This window comes from Eutrigla gurnardus, assembly GCF_963514095.1.
Source record: "Eutrigla gurnardus genome assembly, chromosome: 11".
NCBI classification, from domain to species: Eukaryota; Metazoa; Chordata; class Actinopteri; order Perciformes; family Triglidae; genus Eutrigla; species Eutrigla gurnardus.
In genome coordinates, this window is record NC_139925.1 from 5,907,826 (window position 1) to 5,929,733 (window position 21,908).

At 45.1% G+C, this 21,908-nt stretch overlaps 1 protein-coding gene across 1 annotated transcript; it reads left to right on the forward strand.

Moving 5' to 3' along the window:
• Positions 1-6,490: 6,490 nt before the first annotated feature.
• LOC311020699 (uncharacterized protein) lies at positions 6,491-20,724 on the forward strand (the record flags this gene model as incomplete). Its single annotated transcript, XM_084020908.1, has 16 exons — positions 6,491-7,304; positions 8,328-8,378; positions 10,315-10,415; positions 10,692-10,818; positions 10,932-10,981; positions 12,090-12,195; positions 12,787-12,945; positions 13,047-13,164; positions 13,244-13,305; positions 13,901-14,026; positions 14,112-14,206; positions 14,300-14,452; positions 14,899-15,095; positions 15,456-15,585; positions 18,750-18,943; positions 19,782-20,724. 16 exons carry the CDS (start codon positions 6,491-6,493, stop codon positions 20,023-20,025), a joined length of 2,727 nt encoding a protein of 908 aa, XP_083877034.1. The 3' UTR covers positions 20,026-20,724.
• Positions 20,725-21,908: the final 1,184 nt, after the last annotated feature.

The window sequence follows — 21,908 nt, forward strand, 5'->3', positions numbered from 1 at the left end:
CAGATAGAGCATAGAGGTGGCTGCCAATACCTGCAGGCAAAAAGCAGGACCTTTTCTCTGACACCTGCAAACACCTTAACACTAATGTGTGGGGGCAGTGCAGAGACAGTGCCAAATGCTGACAATAATGACTAATGATCCACATTAAGCAAGCCTGTTGCACAAGCTGCCGTTTCCATTCCAGCCACCGTCGGAGCTCGAGCCCTTCTGTCAGAGGCTAAACACGGCATATCTGCTTTATAAACGCTGGTAACTCACTATTAAGTCTTTTAGATAACACGTCTGTGAGAACCCTCTGAATCTGTCTTTACTTTGACCTCGTTAAAACATTGCAGATTTCTCCCAGGTCCCATTTGTTTGACTCATGACAACTTCCAAAAAAAAAAAGTTAAAGCATTCCCAAACACATAGCCGGTGCTCCGCTCAAAAGGGCCACTGCCCCGTCCAAAACATCAGATTTATGTAGCCTTAAATGGAGGTCATTTATTTGTGTTAAAACACTTGGTCGTCGCTCAAATATGGAGCTCACTCCGCTCCCATAGTTGGAGACGGCAGACAAACTCAGACATGCCTCAAAGTCTTTGTCTTTCTTAGATTTCTCCCATGGAAAGTAGACAAATTAGTCATCTCATGACCCAATCAATCATTGTCACAAACGCTTGTAACTTGGTTAGCGGGCATTTACTCCCTTTTTGATCCTGATTCATGACATAAGGATCATTTTCCTGACTAACCCACATGCTGACATGTATAAATGTTGGGCAACCATTCCGCAGCTTGCTTAACACGAAATGATACGCAGCAAAAGGCAGTAAAATGACACCGAGTCCTTTTCCTGTTCAAACTATAAAAAAAAATCACAAGCCTTCCAAAAAATCAAACTGACAAAATGCAAGCAGACAAAGCAAATCTTGTATGAAAGGAGTATCATGGTGTCAGAGGGAGTTTACATAACATATTCCGGTGCTTTGGACCGCTGTCATGTCTCTAATGCTATTGACCTGTTGGCAAGCTTCACCTCCTAGTGCTAACACTTCAATGAAATCCTCATGAGGCCACGGTAAATTTGTCCCAGAGAAAAGATGTCCATGAATAGTGCCGACTATTGTTACCATCTGCTCACTGTTTCCTCTGGCGAGGAAGATAATTGAATCTGAAATCACTTCTCTCCCTCGGATTAAGAGTGAGGGTCGTGTCTGTCACTGAAGTCGCCGCCACAATAGTTGGGCTCCTTGTTTGCATCCTTCATAGAGCTATTTCCCTTCTGGTTGTCTCTCGCAACATCTGCTCCTAACCCCTGCAGATCAATATGGACCATCTAATCACCTGCCACACTTAATTACAACCCCATCAGCGCCTTTATGGGGGGCATCAAAGGGCAACGCACCCGAAGGGGGGCGTGCAGATAAGACTTCGGCGGTGTGCTTTGCACAATAGAGGATGCGGGGGAAAAAAAAAATCTTTAAGCTGGTTGGGTGAAAATAGGTCAGTGTTGGCAGCTGTGGGTAACGTGTCCCCGGCCTGGCCTGTGGTCCAGCATGCTGCTCGCCATATTTAACACTCTTTGTGCCATCCTCTCGGCACTAATCTGCCTTTTCACTGAGTGTTAAAATTAATTTGCAGTGATTTCTATGAGGGCACAGGCATCGTTAGGAAACCTCAAAGGGGCTACAAAATGGACAAGTTGCCAATAGTCGGCCTTTGTCCTTGGTCTGCCCCTTTCTAAATACCCATGACAGCAGCTTTGAAATGCCTGCCTGATGAGGCTCAGATGCTCTGGCCGCGGACATCACAGTGACCATACTTGTCTGGCTGTGAAAAACATCTCATGACAAAGACAAACCCGCAGCGGCAAACAATACCACGGACTGGATTCCAAAACTGCCTGAGTCCAGCCCCGCATAGCTCAGTGATGTATCATGATACACTAATCCTGGCTTGGCTCTGAAATCACAGATAAAAACTTAATTTGATTTTACTGTATTGCCTCAAAGCCGTCTCTAAACGGGGCAACGGTCCCGCAGGAGAACATCAGCGAGGAGAGATAACCGTATGACTTCGGAGCGCTTGGCATCGCCGCAAAAAATCGAGTTCCCATGGGAAAATTGTAGACACAACTGTTTAGTTGAAGCTTTCCAGTGGTGCTCATAATGCCATTAATTGTGCACGGGGAGATTTGGAGAGAGGGCTAGCCGTGGAGGAAGCCACAACTTGTAAAGCAGGTTTGTGTGAGCTGCGCTGTAGAGAGTATATCTTGTCTTTTATTCTCTCTTTTATCTTTCTTTCTTTAATCTTTGCCTCTCTCCGTTTATCTCTCTCACTCTCACATAAACTGTACCCCCCCCTCCTCCTCCTGACCATAAAACAAGAAGGGGGGAGAATTAATGACACAAACATTTCTGACGTCTGCCAGAGTGCGGGGTCCCTTTTCCCTGTCAGCCTCACTCTCACTCTATAAAAAAGATAAACCTATAAACTTAAAGGAGAGAGGCGGAAGAATCAGAGATGGAGAGAGAAAAAAAGAAAAGAAAAAAAAAGTGAGAGGAGGCCAGTTGTGGTTGGGTGTGGTGGGAGAGTTCCTCTCATCAAATTAAACTTCCATCTCCGTCAAAGACAGACTCAGATTCCATCAAGCCAATCAGCCAATCCAAGACAAATGATTTTGTTGAGCTTTCCTGCCACACTGGGCGTGGGAACGGCAACAGATTCTCATAAAAAAAAAAAAAGCCTGTAAATTATTTCCCTCCTGCTTCAAAGAACCTGAACAACAACAACAAAAAAAAAAAAAAAGGTTTGTGTTTGTGTGTTGTCGTCTTTGAGCCGGTCGGTCTCGGCTGGTTTCTGCTGGTGCATGTGTGAGAATTTCTTTTTGGGAACAGCTGTCCGCTCACGTGTGACAGTCTGAGATACAAAAAAAAAAAAAGGATGCCGTCTTTTATTCCCACAGATAAATAAAACAGCTCGAGGGGGTGATTTAAACCAGGGGGGTCCTGTTGCATTATGCTTTTTCTCGGAGGCAGCGTTCTGATCAAAGCCGTTTGTAGGACCTTTTCCTCTCCTTTCTCCCCCCACGCGCCACCCTCCCCGCCTCCCACGTCTCACACTCCAACCCCCAAACCACGTCTGCCTTGCTGCTGCTAATCATTGGTGGTCTCCTGACTGCCAACAGTAATTGATTAGGGAGCCCAGGAATGGCGAGTGAAGGAGGGAGGGGGGGAGATGGTGGAGGGGAAAGTTCAACCCAGAAGTCCTCAAGGTCACTGCCCTCTCCCTCCCTCCCTCCCTCCCCCCTTCGCCAAAACTCCTTTTCTCATGCTATTAGGTATCAGGCACAGGGGACGCAACAAATATTTGGCACACTCGGTCCGACTTCCAAGAGGTTTGGCGGCGGTGTGCACAAACAGGAAGATCTGTGTAAGCAACCGACGCATCTGTTTAAGCGAAACGCGGCGGCGAGAAGGCTCGATTCGTGATGTGTTGATCTATCCGCCGCATCGGGAACTCAACATCCTCGGTTGAGCGTGCTTATTTTTGTAGACCCCCCTGGCTGCTCTGAGAACACCGCCGTGTCCTTCGGCCCTCGGCGGTTGCTCAACGTCCCCGACAATATAAAGAGGGTTTTTTGGATGTTATTCCCAAGTAATAACTCCCACCATTCCTTCTGGTTTCACAGGAAGAGGTGACATTCTTCGACTCTGGAAAGTGACTCATGCTGCTGTCTTGTTTAGTAAATGCAATTACAGTGGTTAAATCCTTCTCCTCTTTCTGTGAATTAGAGCGGAGGAAAAAGCCTCTCTTTCTTTTTTGTCCTCTATGGCCAAAACAGGGTTACGCTCACCACACAGTCGGACCCTGATGCCTATGGAAACACGACTGTCACAGGAAATGTTCAACATGTTTCACTGTGCTGCAAGAGGTGAGGCTGTTTTAGAGCCGGCGACCCCCCCCTCCAGAGCTGAGGGCTGGTGTTGATGTTGGCTGCACAGCCGTCTGGGGCCTGTCCAGGATCGACCACTCTCTGGTAGTGGGACCAGCCAAACAACAACCAGAGCATGCTCAGATACTCACGGACCTGTGCCTGGACATGTAGACTAACTCAACGACAGCAATTAGGTCCGGCAATGGAACTTTTGCAATGCAAGGTGTAGTATATAATAGTTTCAAATGGACACGGTAAGTCAGAGAGTGGAGACTGGTGGTCTCAGTCTCCCACAGACGGCCCCAGGCTACGGCAGCTGTGAAACCTTCATTTTTGTCCTTCTGTCACTTACACTGTCTCCCAACATTTATCATAAGGAACTCATTTTTTAAAAATATATCTATAAATATGGCAGTAAAGGTCACAGATTTCCAGTTCATTTCAAACACATCCCATATAAAGGAGAAGGAACATATCTTTTTTTTTGGTTCCCCCCTAATGCTTACGTACATTCAAACAACATGTAAAAGGGATTATGACCAAACTTGATATTCTTGCAAATTCCAGATCAAGATATGGTGAAAGCCGGCCCCGCTAGGCCGCGAATGAAAAGCACTTGTGTGGTTTAACTTTATCCAGACTTGTGAATACCAGAGGAGGTCCTTGTAAGAAGTGGTCGGTTCTGTTTTATGACCTGTCAGTGTTGTGCATCTGCTCTCTACTGCCCCCCTTTGTCGGACACGTGGTATTGACCAGGATTATGTCACAGACCCCCTACTTTGAAATCCCCCCTTTCTACAGTACTGTACAGTATTCTAACAATGCACACTTGTTCTCATTCAATTTACATACATTAGAAGGTTTTTTCTTCTTCTCTTGAATGGTAACTTCAATGGTTTGCAGCTGTTTTTAAGTGAACGGCAGGTTTCCTCTTTCTAATGCATGTCCTCCTCACCTCTCCAAATGTACCGTAGCTCTCAGCTCGAGTGCGTCTTGGCCTTCCAGCTTTGCAGTGTCACTCTCAAATCTGACGTAAGCTGAACCCAAATAGTTTCTCATCTGCCAGTAATTGTCGAGGCCACTTCGTATCACCTTTTTCCTCCCAGAGGAAACCATCATGTGGGTTTTCTGAGTGACATGGGTATAAAAGCACTTTTCATTCCACTACAAAGAGCCTTCAGCGCTGCACTAAGTCTGTCAATAGTCAGCTGGCCTCCCACCGAAATCACCCCGAGGTGCTGTAGTTTGTGCCTAGCAACCAAGTCTCTCAGGAACGCCACTACCTGAAAAGCTCGGGGTATCTAAGAAAAGTAGAATGAACGGCTTCTGCTTCTATCTGCTGCCAGTGTGCAGAAATTACACTACTGCACGCCAACAAATTGTTTAGCCTAATTTGAAAATAGTTACTGTGTCTGAGGTCAGCTTTTATTTGGGGAAAAAATAGTCAGTGTAGTTAAAAACCCCAATTAAGCAACCTTTGTGGTAGATTTTAATTTAAACATCGAGCTGAGTTTTCCATATGAATGTGGGTAATATGTTTCATTGGCACCTACTTTTACGACAGGAGAAATATATGTAGAATAACTTTTGAAACCGGAGGAAGTTCAAATATATTTTACACGCTGTCGGCAGGTAAACAGCAAGAGAAAAAACGCATTTGTGAAAGGCTGACGGCGGTAGAGATGGAAGAAAGTAATGACATATTTAAAGAAACAAACAGTAGCGGCTTCCTTTCAGTCTAAAGGGAGACTGCAAGATGAGAGGTGGATACTTGTGCAGGAGCAATTATTCCTATCAATCTACTGTCACTTTATGGGCGTGAGAAAAAAAAACACATGGATATCATCTTTTCATACAAGCTCTCAATGTGGGTGGTGTGGCAAAAAAAAACAAAAAAAAAAGGTTTAAGCCGATGCTGGATGACTTATCATGTAGCAGAGAACAGGACTGGGCCTGTGGAATGAAGGAAATGTTATCTGATGCCATAGGGGGTTTTATGAGCCCAGCATCCGCCAGCCCATATTCTCACTGGTTTCCATACATGCGGTAAGTCCCCGACAGGTGACCCACATGGAAACTGAACACTGACTTGTAATAATATAATCATACGCCCTGACACACATGCACACTCATGCACGGACACGTCCACCAATAAAAAAGCATGTGCACATTAAAATCGTACAAATGTAATTTACTCTTCTTGTTATTATCCACATTACATATAGTTTAAGACGTTTTTTTTTCCCTCTCCTTTTTGGCAGTGGTCGTCGCCGTCTTATTAGAGCCCTTTGAAACCAGAGCCGCATCTACAATGACACTGCTTAACATATCAAAGCGTGCTTGATTAAGCCCAGCATTGATTTGAAGTGTTCACCTCCACCCGGGGCATGAATTGGTCCATTTATTTCCCTCCTCTCCTGAGCAACACATGCTGCAGGTTGGGTGTTTGTGTTGTGTGCAGATGCTTCTATCACGGGGCAGTGTTATATTTCAGAGGTGTGGATGGAGGTTTATCTTCCACCTCCAGTCTGCAGGGGTTTTATCAAACTGGCGGTATAGCCGTTCATTGCTATGGAAAGTGCGACTGCAGAGAAACGGCGGCCTCGTCGGCGCCCGTGGAGGAAGAACGCTCTTTCATGCAGGCTGCTGTGCTGCTCGTGTTTGCGTGGTGAGGAGAGGGATCCTCTGCAGCAGCAGCGGCAGCAGGAAGAGAAGATTAATGGGGGCCCTCAGCCTCCACACTTGGATCAGTGGGGATCAGGTGAGAGGGAGGCTATCCAGATTACAGTAGAGGATCTGGGGATAGTTAACGCCAGCTTCAGCCTGTCCGAGGACGACCCCCCGACCCCCAGGAGCAGCGCGGCCCGCTCAGCCAGCTCCGTGTCTGCCTGCCCGAGGGCTCGGGAAAAGACAAGACTGAAGCCTCTGTCTTCACTCCAGACGGATTCCCAGGCCGAGGCGGCGGGGGCTGATGATGAAGAGGAGGAAGAGCCACTGCTGCCGCTGTGTGAGAGCGTCCCCGGTAGCACGCCAGCGTCTTCTGGAAGCCTCCTGACACCGCCCGTCATTAATCTCATTCCACCCACGCCCTCTGACGTCGTCGACGACGATCAGTTCTTCGACTCGGAGGAAAGTGTGGCGCACGCGCCTGGCAGCGATGGCGGCGTCGCTTCTGGTGACCACGAGGGTCACGAGGAAAAGGAGTCAACGGAGGAACTCACACTGGCCGAGAAGATCAGTGCTGATAATGCAGCTGAAGAGGAGCTAAGTGATGCTTCTAGAGGAGATGCTGGGACAAGCAAAGAGGGGGATGAAGCCAGAACTGAAGCCAGGTTCTTGCGTTGGGCCTACCAGGTGGCTCCTCTCCCTGAGTACCCTCAGAGAAGTGAGTCTAACATCTCCATCTCCACAAACAGAGCAAATTGTGTTTGCTTTCCTACTAGGAGAGGATGTTTAAGTTGAATTAGTTTCTGTGTGTTCAATATCCAGCTACCTCTGTGATGGTTTGTCCAGCTTAGCAAATAAAACAGTGGAAGCAGCTAGCTTAGCTTCTGTCACATGATCTTTGCAATGACCCATTTACTGGTTGTGGAAATAGAAAATGAGACATTGCGGTTAAACGAGCAATTAGCAGCAGCTGTGACCAGTGACTGCACAAAACTCTTCCCCTAACTATTTTTAAATTAAACATTTGAGCCACACCCACTGAACACAGCCCAGGTGATTATAATAAGCCAACAACATAAAACATATCCATTAAACTCAGCTGCTGCTTCTTTTTAGTAACTAATGCTAAACACACCCTGGAACAATAGCTTTATTTTTAACAGAAGCATTTCGATGTGTCACAGCTGGACCGTTCTGGTGTAAATAATTAAATTAATGATGATTCAGTTTCAGCGTCCTCGTATCGGACGTACTGGCTGACTGTCGAGGTACGCAGCGAACGTGAATACGTGCATATTTTTATGATTTGGAAACTATGTGAGACAACGCTGTGTTTACGCCTACATGACGTTATTGTAAGTGTTTATGCAGCTACAGTGTTAGCACCTAACTAGACCTAACAAACCATGACTTCAGACTCATTTTTATCCGTTTATTGCACTTAAATCGCACCTCTGGGTGATGTAATGACGCTGTTTGATTACCCGGCGTATCTGGGACTTCCACCACATGAACACGGCAGCAATAGTAATGCGAGGCCAAGATTTACTTTGCGTTTGGTGTGCACGTTCACAAGCATGGCTTACTGACTAAATACAGCCGAGTCATCCTTCATATTCATAAAAAACGGTGCTTTTCCTTCCATGCCAAGTCAAAACGATGAAGTTCACACTGTTTCTTTAACGATCTATTTCATTTCAAAGGGAATTGTCGTCACAAAGGTTGTCTTTCTGTGTCATAGGGAACTTCAACACTGGGATAAATCTCTTGTCATTTACCGAGCACAACTTGGGTAAGTTTTTTTTCCTCGAGGTGCATTTAAAAGTATTTGTATTTACAGCTTTGTCTCCATTCAGGTGAGAGGTAAATGGCACCGGGCGATGGTTTCGCTCCATCCAGCTGTTGAGCTCATTGACTCCTCGTTTTGATCCCCCCCCCCCCCCCCCCCGACTCCCGTTCAAATGAAATGGCGGTCATTATGTGACACGGCTACAGTACCTCCAACGCCTCCTTTGGGAGTTGCAGAAGTTCCCCTTTGTTGGAATCCCTTTTTAACCATTGTGTGTGTATTCCCAGTGCGTGGCTGGGCAGGCGGTTCCCAGGTTTTGGGTTGCTGTGACTCAGCATGCTCTCCTCCCTCGGTCGTCTCTCTCAAAGAGCTTCGTTTCCTTTCAGACCAGAGGAGGACAATAATACTGGAAACGATAAGCATCGCTTTTGCCTATCCATTACATAAATGTGCTGAAAAGTTCTGACTCTAAAGCTTCTGCTTTGTCATTAACCCCCCGAGTGTATGTGTGTGTGTGTGTGACTGGTTTCTTTGCCATGTGTGTGTTTGTATGCGTGCGTGCGAGGATGCAATGTGTTTTCTGGGAGCTAACCAATCACGGCTGAGAGAACTCACTCACGCTTTGGCCGACGATGTCCATCCCTCCGTTACTGGTGATTTCACCATTTAAAGGCAACATTAGGTCCCTAAGCCAGCCCCCCCCCCAAAAAAAATGTGCTTTTATTTGTTTTGATTGGGCTTTTCCCGGACGGTGCAGTGTGTGTGAAGTCTGAGCATGGCTGTGGCAGGGTGGGTGTACTTCTGCTACCCTCCATTAGCATTCTCAGACAGCTCTGCATCTTGTGTCCCTTCTCCCGACCCGTGGTGAAAAGAAGTCACACAGCGAGACTGGAAATTATTATTTATTTTTTTTCCCAGGATTTCACAGACACACTGTTGTGTCTGAGGTCGGCTACAGGAGGGTGCTCCTACACGTCGTCACGTTGAGCCGAGACTCATCGCCTTTTTCTCACTCGGCTGTTCCTGTTTTGCATGGAAGAGTGTTCTGAATTTGCTTAGCTGCAGGCCAGACTTTATGATCCTCCAAAGAGTGACTCACAGGCCAGCCAGGTGATGAAGAGAGTGCCAGCTCGCTGCAGCCCCCCCCCCCCCCCCCCCCCTCCCGCCTCCTTGCACTCTACTGTCTCTGCAGGACCCAGACAAGATTCCACTGCTGACACACATAAACCAATTACACTGTCTTATCTGATTCTGACTCCATCTAAACTCCCATCCATGTCAAACCAGCCTTTCAGAAAAACAGGCCCCCTGAAATGAAAAACATGTGTTTAAGAAATTAGGCTGAATTTCTTTTTTTTAACTATTTAAGGAGACTACTGTTTCGATCGGTAAAAGGGGCTCGTTATGCTTCAATCTGTGAAGATATTTGACTTAAAGTAGTTACAACCAAGAAGTGCAAACATTCCAACATCTATCACATCACATCGTCGCGTTGCCTGAGAAAGTCGGGGCCTAGCTTCGGATGCCGTATTCTCAGCCTCATTCGTCTTGCTTGTTATGATAGCAGGAAAAAAGAAAAAAAAAGGAGATATCTGCTCGCTGAACAAGTGACGTTTGGAAAATGTAAGAATATTGGCTTTCTGTGGGAAAGAACTTGGGTTGTCAGGGAAGTATGTCATCAAGCAGACGGACATTAGCGTGCATGACGGGTTGCCAAGCAACCCCTGTGTAGCTGTGTCCAGTATCAGGACCGGCTAATGCACTGTAAATAGACCTGATGACCTGGACGCCAGGAAAAGGCTGAGAAGGCCCAAAAGTATAGACCCTAAAAGGGTGGAATGGAAGGACTTTATTTAAATAGTTTCTTTCCCATGCTGTGAATAACTACGATATATAACTGGGATCAATTCATTGACTTCCTCTTGATATTTCCATGCAGATGAAGTGAGCGACGGAGATGTGAGCTGCTCCGACATGCTGAAAGCTGAACGCTGCCTGCTCTCTCACGCTGCCAACATGGACATATTTACTCACCAAAGGGTATGAATGCAATGAACATTTATTCCCCCACCCAAAAAAAAAAAACTGTTCTCACGATCCCTTCATACCGTATATGACATGCTATAGAGCCCGTGCACCTTTCATGTATTTATAGGTATCTACAGAGTCCTTGCACATTCCTGGAAGAAACGTGCTTTATCTGATTTACACTGTACGGCTGTGTGTTGCCACTTGAAAACACTTACTGACTGTGGATTGATTAGACGGGGCTGGATTATCAGTCCGGTGTTAACTGAAACCTGTACTGCTTGACAGCGGCTGATAACGCGCTCCTGCAGCCTCGAGGACACGCTGACCAGGAGCGCCACGTTCCATGATTCAACCCAGACCGTGGGCCGCAAGGAGGATGAGGGGTCGCTACGACGACGACGCATAACCATCAGTGAGTGTGGTAAAATGATATTACGGACAGAGCAGATTGTTCTACGTAATACTACTGTTATACGATTAAAAAATAACCCACTTCTGTTTTTGTTTCTCCTGCCTTTCCTGCAGCATCATATATGCCTCAGTCTACGGATCAGAATGGAAACTTCCCTGAGAAGGTACTGTAAACCATCAAAGCAGGGCCTTCAGGGTGGCATCAGCACACAGGCCAGCGCTGCTGCAATTACAGAATATGCTCTGTTTATATTTCCCAGCTCCCCTTGATCTGTCAAAGCAACGGCTCTGCAAATAGTCTCAGGATTTTCGTCTTTGTGTCCAGGATTTGCCAAGCAAGATTGCTCGTATCCTTAGCGATCCGAGTGTTAGCCGAAACACAAAACGGATCTTTTTTTTTTTATTTTTTTTTTTATTTTATGAAGGCAAATTACTCATGTCCTGTATTCCCTATCTCCACGCATAAATAACTGTCTTATTTTCCTCTGGTTCACCATCAATTACAAGTGAGTAATTTATGCAACGTGTATCTTAATCAGCGAAGCCTTTAAGCTAGAACCTCAAACCGTGACCCAAAACAAGACAAAAATGGCTGAAACTGTGGATTATTTATGTGGCTTTGGGTAAATTATGATCTAATGGGGATTTTCTTTTATAGAAGTCTCTGTCTTACAACATGCTGAAACCCCCTAATACAAAACACACCTCTCGCTTGGACGTATTTGATCGCTCCACAGTCACCTTGTAAAGCCTCTACTGGCAGCAGAGAACACTGTAGTTTTCTTCCCAGAAGCGCCATAAACAGAGAATCTGTGACTAAGGCAACGATCGCATAGAAACCTGTGTTTAGGGCAACACTTCTTTGTCCTTTTTTTTTTTAAAAACGTTTGTTTACAGTGCAAAAACACAAACGTGTTTATTTGCTGTTGAAACATGGATGTCCAACGTGGTCATACTTTGCTTTGAACGGGATCAGTAAGTCAGAAAATGACGAGGTGCCTTGGAGTCGAACCATGTTCTGTCTTGAAGTCTTGAAGCCTCCTGCTGGTTTTCACACGCAGCGGTTTGAGTCACACTCGTCTCCGTGCGTCATGTGCTCTTTGTTAATCCCAAACCTTTGATTGCTCTCTGCATACTCTACAGTTTATAAGTCATATCTCAGAGCTGAAAGTCGCTTGTGTGTACCATGATGTCACGAAACAGGAAGCAGTCCTCTTGCCCCGTGTTGAATGTGGCGTCAGCAGCAGATACCAAACGTCTGCTTCTCCCCAGGACGTGGACAAGCGAGCGGCCAAATGTCTCGGGGAGATGAACACAGATGAAGTCTGCCAGTGGTTTACCACTATTGGACTGCAGAAATGTCTTCCTTTCATCAGAGGTAAAAAACACATTTGTCTTCTCTCACAGCCCTTTGGTGACAAAACAAAGTCAGACGTTGCCAACTGGATTTATCTGTACCACAGATCAAATCAAAACATTTCTCTTAATCAACGTCATTTACTTGAAAGGAACAGGAGATGAGAGTGACGTAGTATTAAACCTGAAACCATTACTGAGTAAATCATTTTTAATGCAACTATAAACTCGTCTTACTGACGCTTCAGAACTTTTCTAGTTTATGATTTGGGTTAAAATATTAAAATAGTCAGGTTCCAGCACTAGGGATTTCGGGTTATATTTACTGTCTTCGATTCTTTAGTAATGTAGTAAAGTGGCTAATACTAGGATATAAAACTTAAAATACATAATTGTAAATATTTTCTCAGGTTTGTTTTACTTTCTCTCTTGTAAAGATGTCACTAGTATTTTCAGCTTACTAAATGCTCCATTTCCACACTTTCCCTTTTGACTTGGCATTTGCCTTTAGACAAAAATGACCTTTTCAAATACTGTGGATTACAGCTTATTGGCTGCGGTACATCCCTCTTCTTCCAGTGTGTAGGTGTGCGACTCAATGTTCCTCTTTCAGAAGTAAAACTGTGTGGCGCCGACATAGCGTCGGTGGATGTGAACACTCTGGACCTCCTCCATATCGCCACGCTGGAAGACAGGGAGCAGCTACTGTCGGCCATTTATAACGAGCTGCACCCTCCCAGCACCATCACCCAGAGACTCGACCATCTGCTCGGTACGCTTCTATCATTACCATCGATCAAAACGTTTACTTGAACAGCTGGCAAAAAAACTACAAAGAGGAAATGTTTACTTTACTTTTTCTTTTTCTTACAGAATCTTTAGGCCCCAACAATGTGGAGACCTTCACTGCAACATTAGTATCAATGAGCAAATCTAAGTCCTCTCCTCATGTGAGCTGTCTGAGCATGAATCGCCGTTCCCTCAAACTCAGGTAGAGCATTAATTAGTGAAATCAAACAAACAAATCAAACACTATCTTAATTTGAATCTGTTGGCCGTTTTCCACTCAGGAACAACAGTCAAAACTATATGGCCCAGAGGAACTCTCAGCTGATAGAGATCACTATTAACGGTGAGTCACTCAACAGATTAAATACAACAGAACTATGAAACTAAAAAGAGCATGTATCTACGTGTATTATAACTAAGACACTATAAAGTACATTTACAGCATGTTTACGTGGATGATAATAATAAATCCTGCTTGTTGGTTGGTTGTTCCTTTGATATTCATTATGTGCACTTAAGTGAGAATAAATCAGACTTCTATACTAGTTATTAGGGGTGGGTAAAAATATCGATACGGCAATATATCGCGATGCTTTGCCGCCCAATACAATATTGATTTTCAACTCCAAAAAAAAAAAAGATTCATGTTTAGACGCGTTATGAATGCAGTACTTTATCCTTTTTCATTTTATTTTCAATATTTATTCCAGTGAATTTCATGGGAATTAATAAAATGGAGAGGCTGTTTTGAATGAAATAGTTTTGACTCAATTTGTCGTCTGATCAATATCATCTGATGTACATATACAGGTACTTGTGTTTTCATCTTTATTTATATCGCAATATCGTGATACGTATCGTATCGTGACCAAAGTATCGTGATACGTATCGTATCGTGAGGTTCTTGCCAATACTCACCCCTACTACTTATGTTGCAGCATCGGAGCGGATAGTTCATCTCAGAACTCCAAAGGAAACAACGGTGGGAAAAATCATGGATTCGTGCATCAAAATGTTGGGAATGACAGAAGATAAGAGCCTCTTCACACTGAAAGAAAAGCAAGGTGCACCTGCACGTCATACAGTCGTTATCTTAAAAAAGACAAAATGTTTTGTATTCATCTTTTTTACATGTGCTTTGGTTTGAAGGTGCATCAGAGGAACTCCCACCACATCAGCAGATCGGGAGCCTTCTGACATCGACGTCGGAGAACAGACAACTGGAGCTGCACTTGTGTAAAACGGTAACAAGCGGATCCTTTACATGCAACGCACCGCGGCTTTACCCGACGCGTAACCTTTAACGAGATACCTGTCGTTGTGATTTTGCATCAAAGGAGAAGCCGTCGGTTACTGCAACACAGAAAAATCCAGACTCCAATGAGAACAGCAACATCAACAGAAACGTCCAGGTGAACCAGCCGGCTAAGGAAGAGAGGATCAGGGAGCTAAACCAACAGGTGGACTCACTACAAAACGTCATACTTCAGGTCAACATCTCTCCTCGACTACACCTATGAAAATATGTGACAAATAAACGTTGATGCTGCCTATAACAGTGGTGAATATATGTGTATAGAATCTAGGGGTGAGTATTGGCAAGAACCTCACGATATGATACGATACTCTGGTCACGATACGATACGGATCACGATATTGCGATATAAATAAAGATGAAAACACAAGTTCCTGTAAATGTACATCAGATGATATTGATCAGAGGACAAATTGAGTCAAAACTATTTCATTCAAAACAGCCTCTCCATTTTATTAATTCCCATGAAATTGAAATTAAATTATTGAAAATAATAAATATAATAATAATAATATAAATCGTTATTGTATTGGGCATCAAAGTATCGCGATATATTGCTGTATCGATATTTTTACCCACCCCTAATATAATCCCAAGTGAAAATTGATCTTTTGACCCCAGGTCCAGGAGCTCCACCACGGCTTGGTGGCATTCTGCTCCGAGATAAAGAACATGGATGGAGACGGGGATGTAGACGGGCTTAGCGCTGCTGAGCTGAAGCAGAGGCTGGAGTTGGTTAAAAGCCGACTCAGCGACAAGAGGCAGAGCCTGCAGGCCGTCAGTGACAACGTCAACCACTCCGCTCCTCTCAAGAAGAAGTAGGTGGATTGCCTTCTGTTAATTAGTAGCTCGTTCGACGATGTTTTATGCTTTTCTTCCACCTTCCAAAGATGGAAAAAGCTTTTAGATTCGACTAGAAAATGTCCATCAATCTGAATGTTGTGTATTTGAGTAACTGTCAACCAAATATACTATATGTGATGAATAAAACAAAAGAAATCAGGGAGTAGGAACGGTTAATGAATAAGTGAGTACAAAGATAATAGGAGCTAATAATCTTTTTGAGGTCGCAGCAGGACATTAGCTTGGAGTCAATCCAAGTAAAATAAACAATTTGTTATGTTTATATCACTACATTTAAAACACGTATGTCCGTTTATGAAATGTGTGTCATTCAGACAGTTGGACGTTCGTCTCCTGGAGAAGATGAAGCTGAACTGCCAAGTGTTTAAGGAGGAAATCTCCATCGTGCATCTGAACCGGCACGTGGCTCACCTTCAAAATGCTCTGCAGGAAAACTATGTGAAGGTACGACTGGTCAAAGATGACCTAGATATACCTTCTATGTATCAGTTTGCACTATTGCAGAATGCAACCAACAAGCTGAAGGCCTGCAGCTGAGTCACTGGAGTTTAATCAATAGCATGTGAAACCCAGTCACACCAATATGTGGGAACGCTGTATGCTGCGAGTCGGAGAATGTTATGATTGCTAAAAATAAACAATGAGAAGCTGAGATTTGCACCAAAAGGACGCTGGTTACGGAGACAAGCATGTGTGGTATGGGATGCTAAAATAAAAAAAAGCCATGTTTGGACAATAGTGCCAGAGCCAATGTTGTCTTTAACCATATGAGAGCAACTCAAACACAATATGACTGGACTTTTCCTCAATAATGAAAAACACAAACAGGACTGATTCATCTCCAGAACGTGTGAAGGTCGTTTATTTTGTTCAGCAGCAGAATTAGCAGTGGCCGGCCATTACCCGACACCATTATGTCCATCATCTTTGATCTTCTCCTCACTGTTCTCCTGAGTGACAACACAATGCTCCATTCAGTCCGCTCTGTGTCGTTAAGTTGTGCAGTTGAGAGCGGCTATACAAGGCCGAGGGAAGGCCATTGGACCAAACACGCACTCTTTCTGAGAAAATGATGTTCAGCGCCGACATCCGAGAGCCTGTGACCATACCAACAATGGAATGTGTGTGACAAAAGCCACTGGGGGAGTGCAATGGAGAAGTGGGCCAGCATGTGTAAAACTATCTCCATCCATCCCCCGGAGGAGCCGACTTCTTTCTTCCCCCCCCCCCCCCTTCTTTTTCTTTCTTTTTTTTTTTTAATGTGGCTCTTTTATCCCGTTGGAGAAGCCCTAACGAGGTGCCATGAAAGGACACACGTGGCTTCAGCTTTGAAAGGTGCTCCGTGTCACGTTGCCGCCCCGGGGCCACGCTTTTTTAGGTGCTGAGTTTGTGGGAAAAGCAGCAGGGCTAATGTTTATCATATGACCTAATCAGAGTTAACACACAGGTCAGAGCCGAGGAGCAGCCTGGGAACTGATGGAGCTGCTGCTCTAATAAGGAGCAGACCGCCCCGTGTTTGGTCTCGTAGGCTGCCCCGCATTACAGACAATAAGGAAATATTTCATCATTGGCAGTCTAATCTCCAGGATCTATTGCAACTGGAGAGCATCAATAAAGCAGCCGGGAGGGGAAGGTCGAAGAGAAACAGACAGAGAGAGAGAGTGAGGGTGAGGAGGAGGGGAAGGACAACAAATGGCGGAAATGATTTTAAATAAGCGGTTTAGCTCGGACAATACAAAAAAAACTTCAGACAGACTCTTAAAGAGGGGAAATTGGAAGAATTACTGTTTTGCCCACTCATCTCACATGTCTGTTGAGGATGGATTGAGTTCTGAGAAAAATCTGCCACCTCTTCGCCGTGGCCTGCCCCCAAGTTTAAGAGATGGATAGGGTGCCTCGAGTGTTTTTTTTAGATATAGAAACAGGGGGAGAAACACATGATAGCAGTTGTGGTTGATCAATGTGGTCAGATCGTCTCCCATTACTCCGTCCTCCATATCCTCCACCAAGGTTGATCGCGTTGAAGGGCTCTGCTGTCGGCGTTCAGAATGACAGCACCGAATTTAAACAACTACCAAAACCCGTCATTAAAAATGAATAGTAGTCCACTTCCACTTAGCATCTACGTCGAGCTTTCAGAGGATCATTTCTCACCGTGGGCGAAACGTTATAGCTTCCTAAGAAAAGGCGAATTCATTAATTAAAATCACTTTTTGCCCCGTAGAGAGATAAAAATAAATAAATGGCCTTTGCGATCTTGAATAGCCTGGTTTAATTAGTGGTCGTGTCTGGTGTCTATGTGGGAAATGCACCCTGTGTCTAGCCTAGGGAGATTAAAGATTTGATCAGATCTTGTGGATAAACAACAAGAATATGAAGAGAAAATTCCTTGGCGTGCGTCCAACATTAAGGGAAACTAAAAGGGAAAATGATGTGCATTAGAGTGTGCTTCTCAAGGGGCTTTGGCTGTGTTTCCGTGGATATATCCTGTCTGGCCCACTTGTCTGAGGGGAGAGAAGCCTTAGCTGTGACCCCTGACCCTGGCAAGGCGGCATCTATTGCTGCAAGGCATTTACATGCCGTTCAGGGGGGTGGGATGCCAAGAGGCTGGATAAGGGGGACATTGGAATTCAGTGGTCAGACTCACAAGTTATTTCTGATCCCTGCAAGCTACTTGTGGCGTGATCTCTTCCAAAGCTAATCATTACATCTTGGTGGTCTTCTGGCTCTGATGCAGCCTCGGTCTTATCTCTCGGGGACCTCCGCGTAGCGGTATCTGTAATCTTGTTCCAAGAAATAAGGTTACAAATATTTATCTTCAGGGAACAATACAAGTATAGTGTTTCAGGCGCGGAAAATCCACCTTTTAAAGAGTTTTAAAGTTACTACGGCTGCAGAGGGGTTGTGATCACTGAAACCATAGAGGAGGTTGCACTTGGTTACTTTGGAATCCCTTTCTGCCATTTGCAGTTCCAGTAAAGAAACAGTTTGACATTTTGGAAAACACACTTATTCGTTTTTTTCTTGCTGAGTTAAATGATAAAGGCTGGAAACAGGGAGGAATCGGCGAGTCTGGCTCAGTCGAAAGGAAAAACATCTGTCTCCCAGCACCTATAAAGATCACTAATGAACGTGTTACATATTGTTTGTATAAGAATTATATAAAAAATAAGGACAAGTTGCTGTTTTACAGGGGGCTTCATGACGTCACAGGGTGGTTGGCAAACTCACAGCGATGACAAGACTCTGCAAAGTCACTTAAACCCGGCCAAGAATTAGAATTAGTCCGGCACATACCCTGTTAAAACCACAACTTGTTTTTTTTGCACTTGAGTTTTTATTTATTGAAAAAACAAACAAGTTAAATGTGTTAATTAATGAATTTTACAAGTGTTGGTAGCATTTGGACAGAGCCAGGCTAGCTGTTTCCAGTCAGTCTGCTAAGATAAGTTGTGAAGATATGAGAGTGGTGCAAATATAGTATCAAAATACAACTTCTTGTGCCACACACAGCATATTTTGCATTACATTTACATCAATCCACCACAAATGGGATATCATAAATCGGAACCATTTGCTGAATTTGCTCTTGCTGTTTCTACTTTAAGGAGAAAGCTCGGAAAAGAAGCGTTGCCATCGGTAGCCTGAGCCAGCTGGTGTCGCCGCAGTCTCCCGCCATGCTGCTGGTCGTCCAGGAGAACCGCAACCCCGACGGCCGCTACGGCTTCACGTGTCGCTACCGAGAAGGCAGCGGGTTAGTGGTGCTCGAGGTGGACGACTCCCAGCTCCGCGTGGACGACAGGTAACACGCCGACACACGCCAAATACATTATTAATCCAGGCTTCGGGACAAACACGTGATGGTGAGAGCAGCATTCAGTCCGTCACTCAACCCAGCCAGCTCTTTCATAGCTCTATTGTTCTGTGCTTGGTAGCCATGGAAACGCATCACATATTGGACCCAAAGCAAGCAAACACTGTAACGTAATACTTGGATGCAAAAGAGAGCCATCTTCATATAATTAAGCAATTACTGCATTGCAAGTACAAGCTTAGGAAAGCAGCACTGTGGAATTTGTATTCACACACACACACACACACACACACACACACTGGATACGAACACGCAGTGCAGACGATATTCCTCTATAAGACAATGCCGCCGAGAGAAGGGAAAATCTGCATGACAGTGCAGAGAGCCGAACCACAGAAATGGAAGAGTCTTTGAACCTCGCTGCGTGTGTTCACTTATCGTAGCAACTGTGCCAATGCTCTTTACACAGCTAATCAAAAAACTACAAAGGGTGGCTGTTTCCGATAAATAAAAACTAATGAAGGGGAATTTTAAATGAGCTCTGTGCAAAGGTGAACGTTATTAAATATCGCATGCTCTGTGATTTGTGAATTCTTTGATAGGCTTTTGTTGCTTGTTAAATAGGAATTACAGCGGTCCTGCCTTTACCTGTAGAGAGAGAATCCTGCCAGACCAACATTTGCTATCGGAAGTTGTTCAGGGGGAAATTTCCCCCGTCAGCTTTCCAGCACATTCTTTATGTTATATGACATCATGTGATTGTTTTTAAAAGCTCACTGTTTCTTCATTGTTGTCTGTTTGCATGCGTGCGTGATTGAACTTGCAGGCTGGTGGAGGTGAACGGCGTGTCGGTGGTGGACTCCACACAGGAAGAGCTGACAGACATCCTGCTGCAGGGACCCAGCGCCAAAATTGTTGTCCTTCGCCAGCCCCCGCCGACCCCCACCCCCCCGCGGCACCCTCTGGTCCCGCAGCACACCACGAACTCTGACCCCATGCAAACAATCAACCCGGAAAGGGATGTGGTCACCAAGGAAACCCCTCCATGCCGAAAGGTGATGGCCATCTGACGACACGCCGGAGAGAAAAACGACAGAGACTGAAAGACAGAGTGGTGATGAGGATGGAGCAAAGTGGTGCTGATGTGTCCGTAGAATGTCCCAGAAATGTGAAATGCAAACTTTTATTAGTTAGTTATTTATCTCCGTATGTGAACATGTTAAAATATTCCTCATAGATTGTTGCCAAAGATTAGCACGGAACATAGAAAAGTAATATAGCTGGGTTTTTGTGTGGCTTCATTTCTAAGCTTCACCACATGTACATAACACTGTTCCCGATATTATAGTAATGTATAAACCATATTGTTTCAATGTATGTGCAGAAAAATACACATTACTTGGATCCCCTCTTGTTTTACAACATATTTGTGGCATGTGGGGAACTGAAAAGGACAAGGCGGCAGATCGAGCTTTTGATCCACTGGATCTGTGATAAGCATTTCTTTGATAAGTCATTTCTGAGGATACAACAATGTGAGCCTGATGAGGACACGCCATGCTTTACCTTTTTAAAAGAGCAAACGTGATGTAGAGTTAAAGACACATCCGAAGGCTTTGAACCCTGATTTCTCTTTGAAGATTAGACGCTAGGATGGTCCAGAACGGCGTCCAGACGAGAAGATTTCTTAAAAAATGAGTCACGTCTGCCTTTTTGTATGTTGTAATGTAATCCACTGTGCTGAAGCAATAAACCCTTAGGCCCGGAAATGCCTCATTTCTCAGCCTTGTTCTCCCTCGTTAAGTGGCAGTGGATCATGCAAGTCTGACATAAAGACAGCACAAACACTACCAAACCCTGACCCAGACCCCTGGGGTCCAAAGAGCCTGAGAGGAGAGTGAGACTGGTTTCCGTTTGACAGTTGATGAGAAAGGTCGGGGGGGGTCAGCCACCAACGCATTTGTGCATTAATGGTTTTGCAATCAAAGGCAAATGAGCTCCGTATAATCCCCGACGATGAGAGAGAGATGGTATTTTCCGGTTGCCAAGCGGACCCACAAGGAGGGAGGAGTGAGATTCTGGCAAGCCGGAGATTTGAGAGGCTTAGTCGCAGACATGCGAAATTGAAGTCAGCCATGGCACAACGCGTTCGTTTACCCACTGACACGGATGAATCATAATGGCATACGTCAGGACGGGCAACAATATGGCGAGAAGTCATCCAGAAGCACCGAACAATGCAACAGCGGGGTGTAGACACGTCGAGCTGCAGAGAAAGACGGAGGACGAGATCGACAACGACGATGCTCATCGTCAGAATAACCATGCGGCCGGGGCTGAGGTCAAGCCGGTCTGTTCTTCCATTCAGCGCGCAGAGACAAGGAGAGAGAATTCATGGCTCAGAAAAATAAAGCCACACAAGAGACAGAAGGCAGAGGAGAGAATGTGTCATGGCTGCCTTTATGGAAATAAATTAACACTGGAGAAAATGAGACAAAATCCTATAAACACTGCTGCTGGCAGGAGTAGAAAGACACCGTGGGATTCCCAGTGACCAACACACCCCAGAACACACACTCACAGGCTTTGATACTCCGGCTATAAACCGCCGCGAGTTGTCAATCTGAAATGCAGAGGAAATCCACTGGGTTGTGTAATTGAAGTGACACCATGAAACCTTCTTTTTTTTTTCCTCAAAGATGCAGTCGAGTCAAGAGGACGAACCGCAGGACTCAAACCCCTCCATACTGTATGCTAGTGAGGAACATCTGCGGCGGATTTGACCGGCGGCCTCCTCCTGTACTACCGCGGCGCCTCAGGTTGACCCGGGCTGTACCTGACACGTAGTGGCGCGGAGCGACCTACGCTGCATCTGGTTTGCCTTAACAGCCTCGCTACGGCTACATCCAGCACACTGATAAGCGGTGCGGCGAGCTCCGGTGAGGCTGGATCT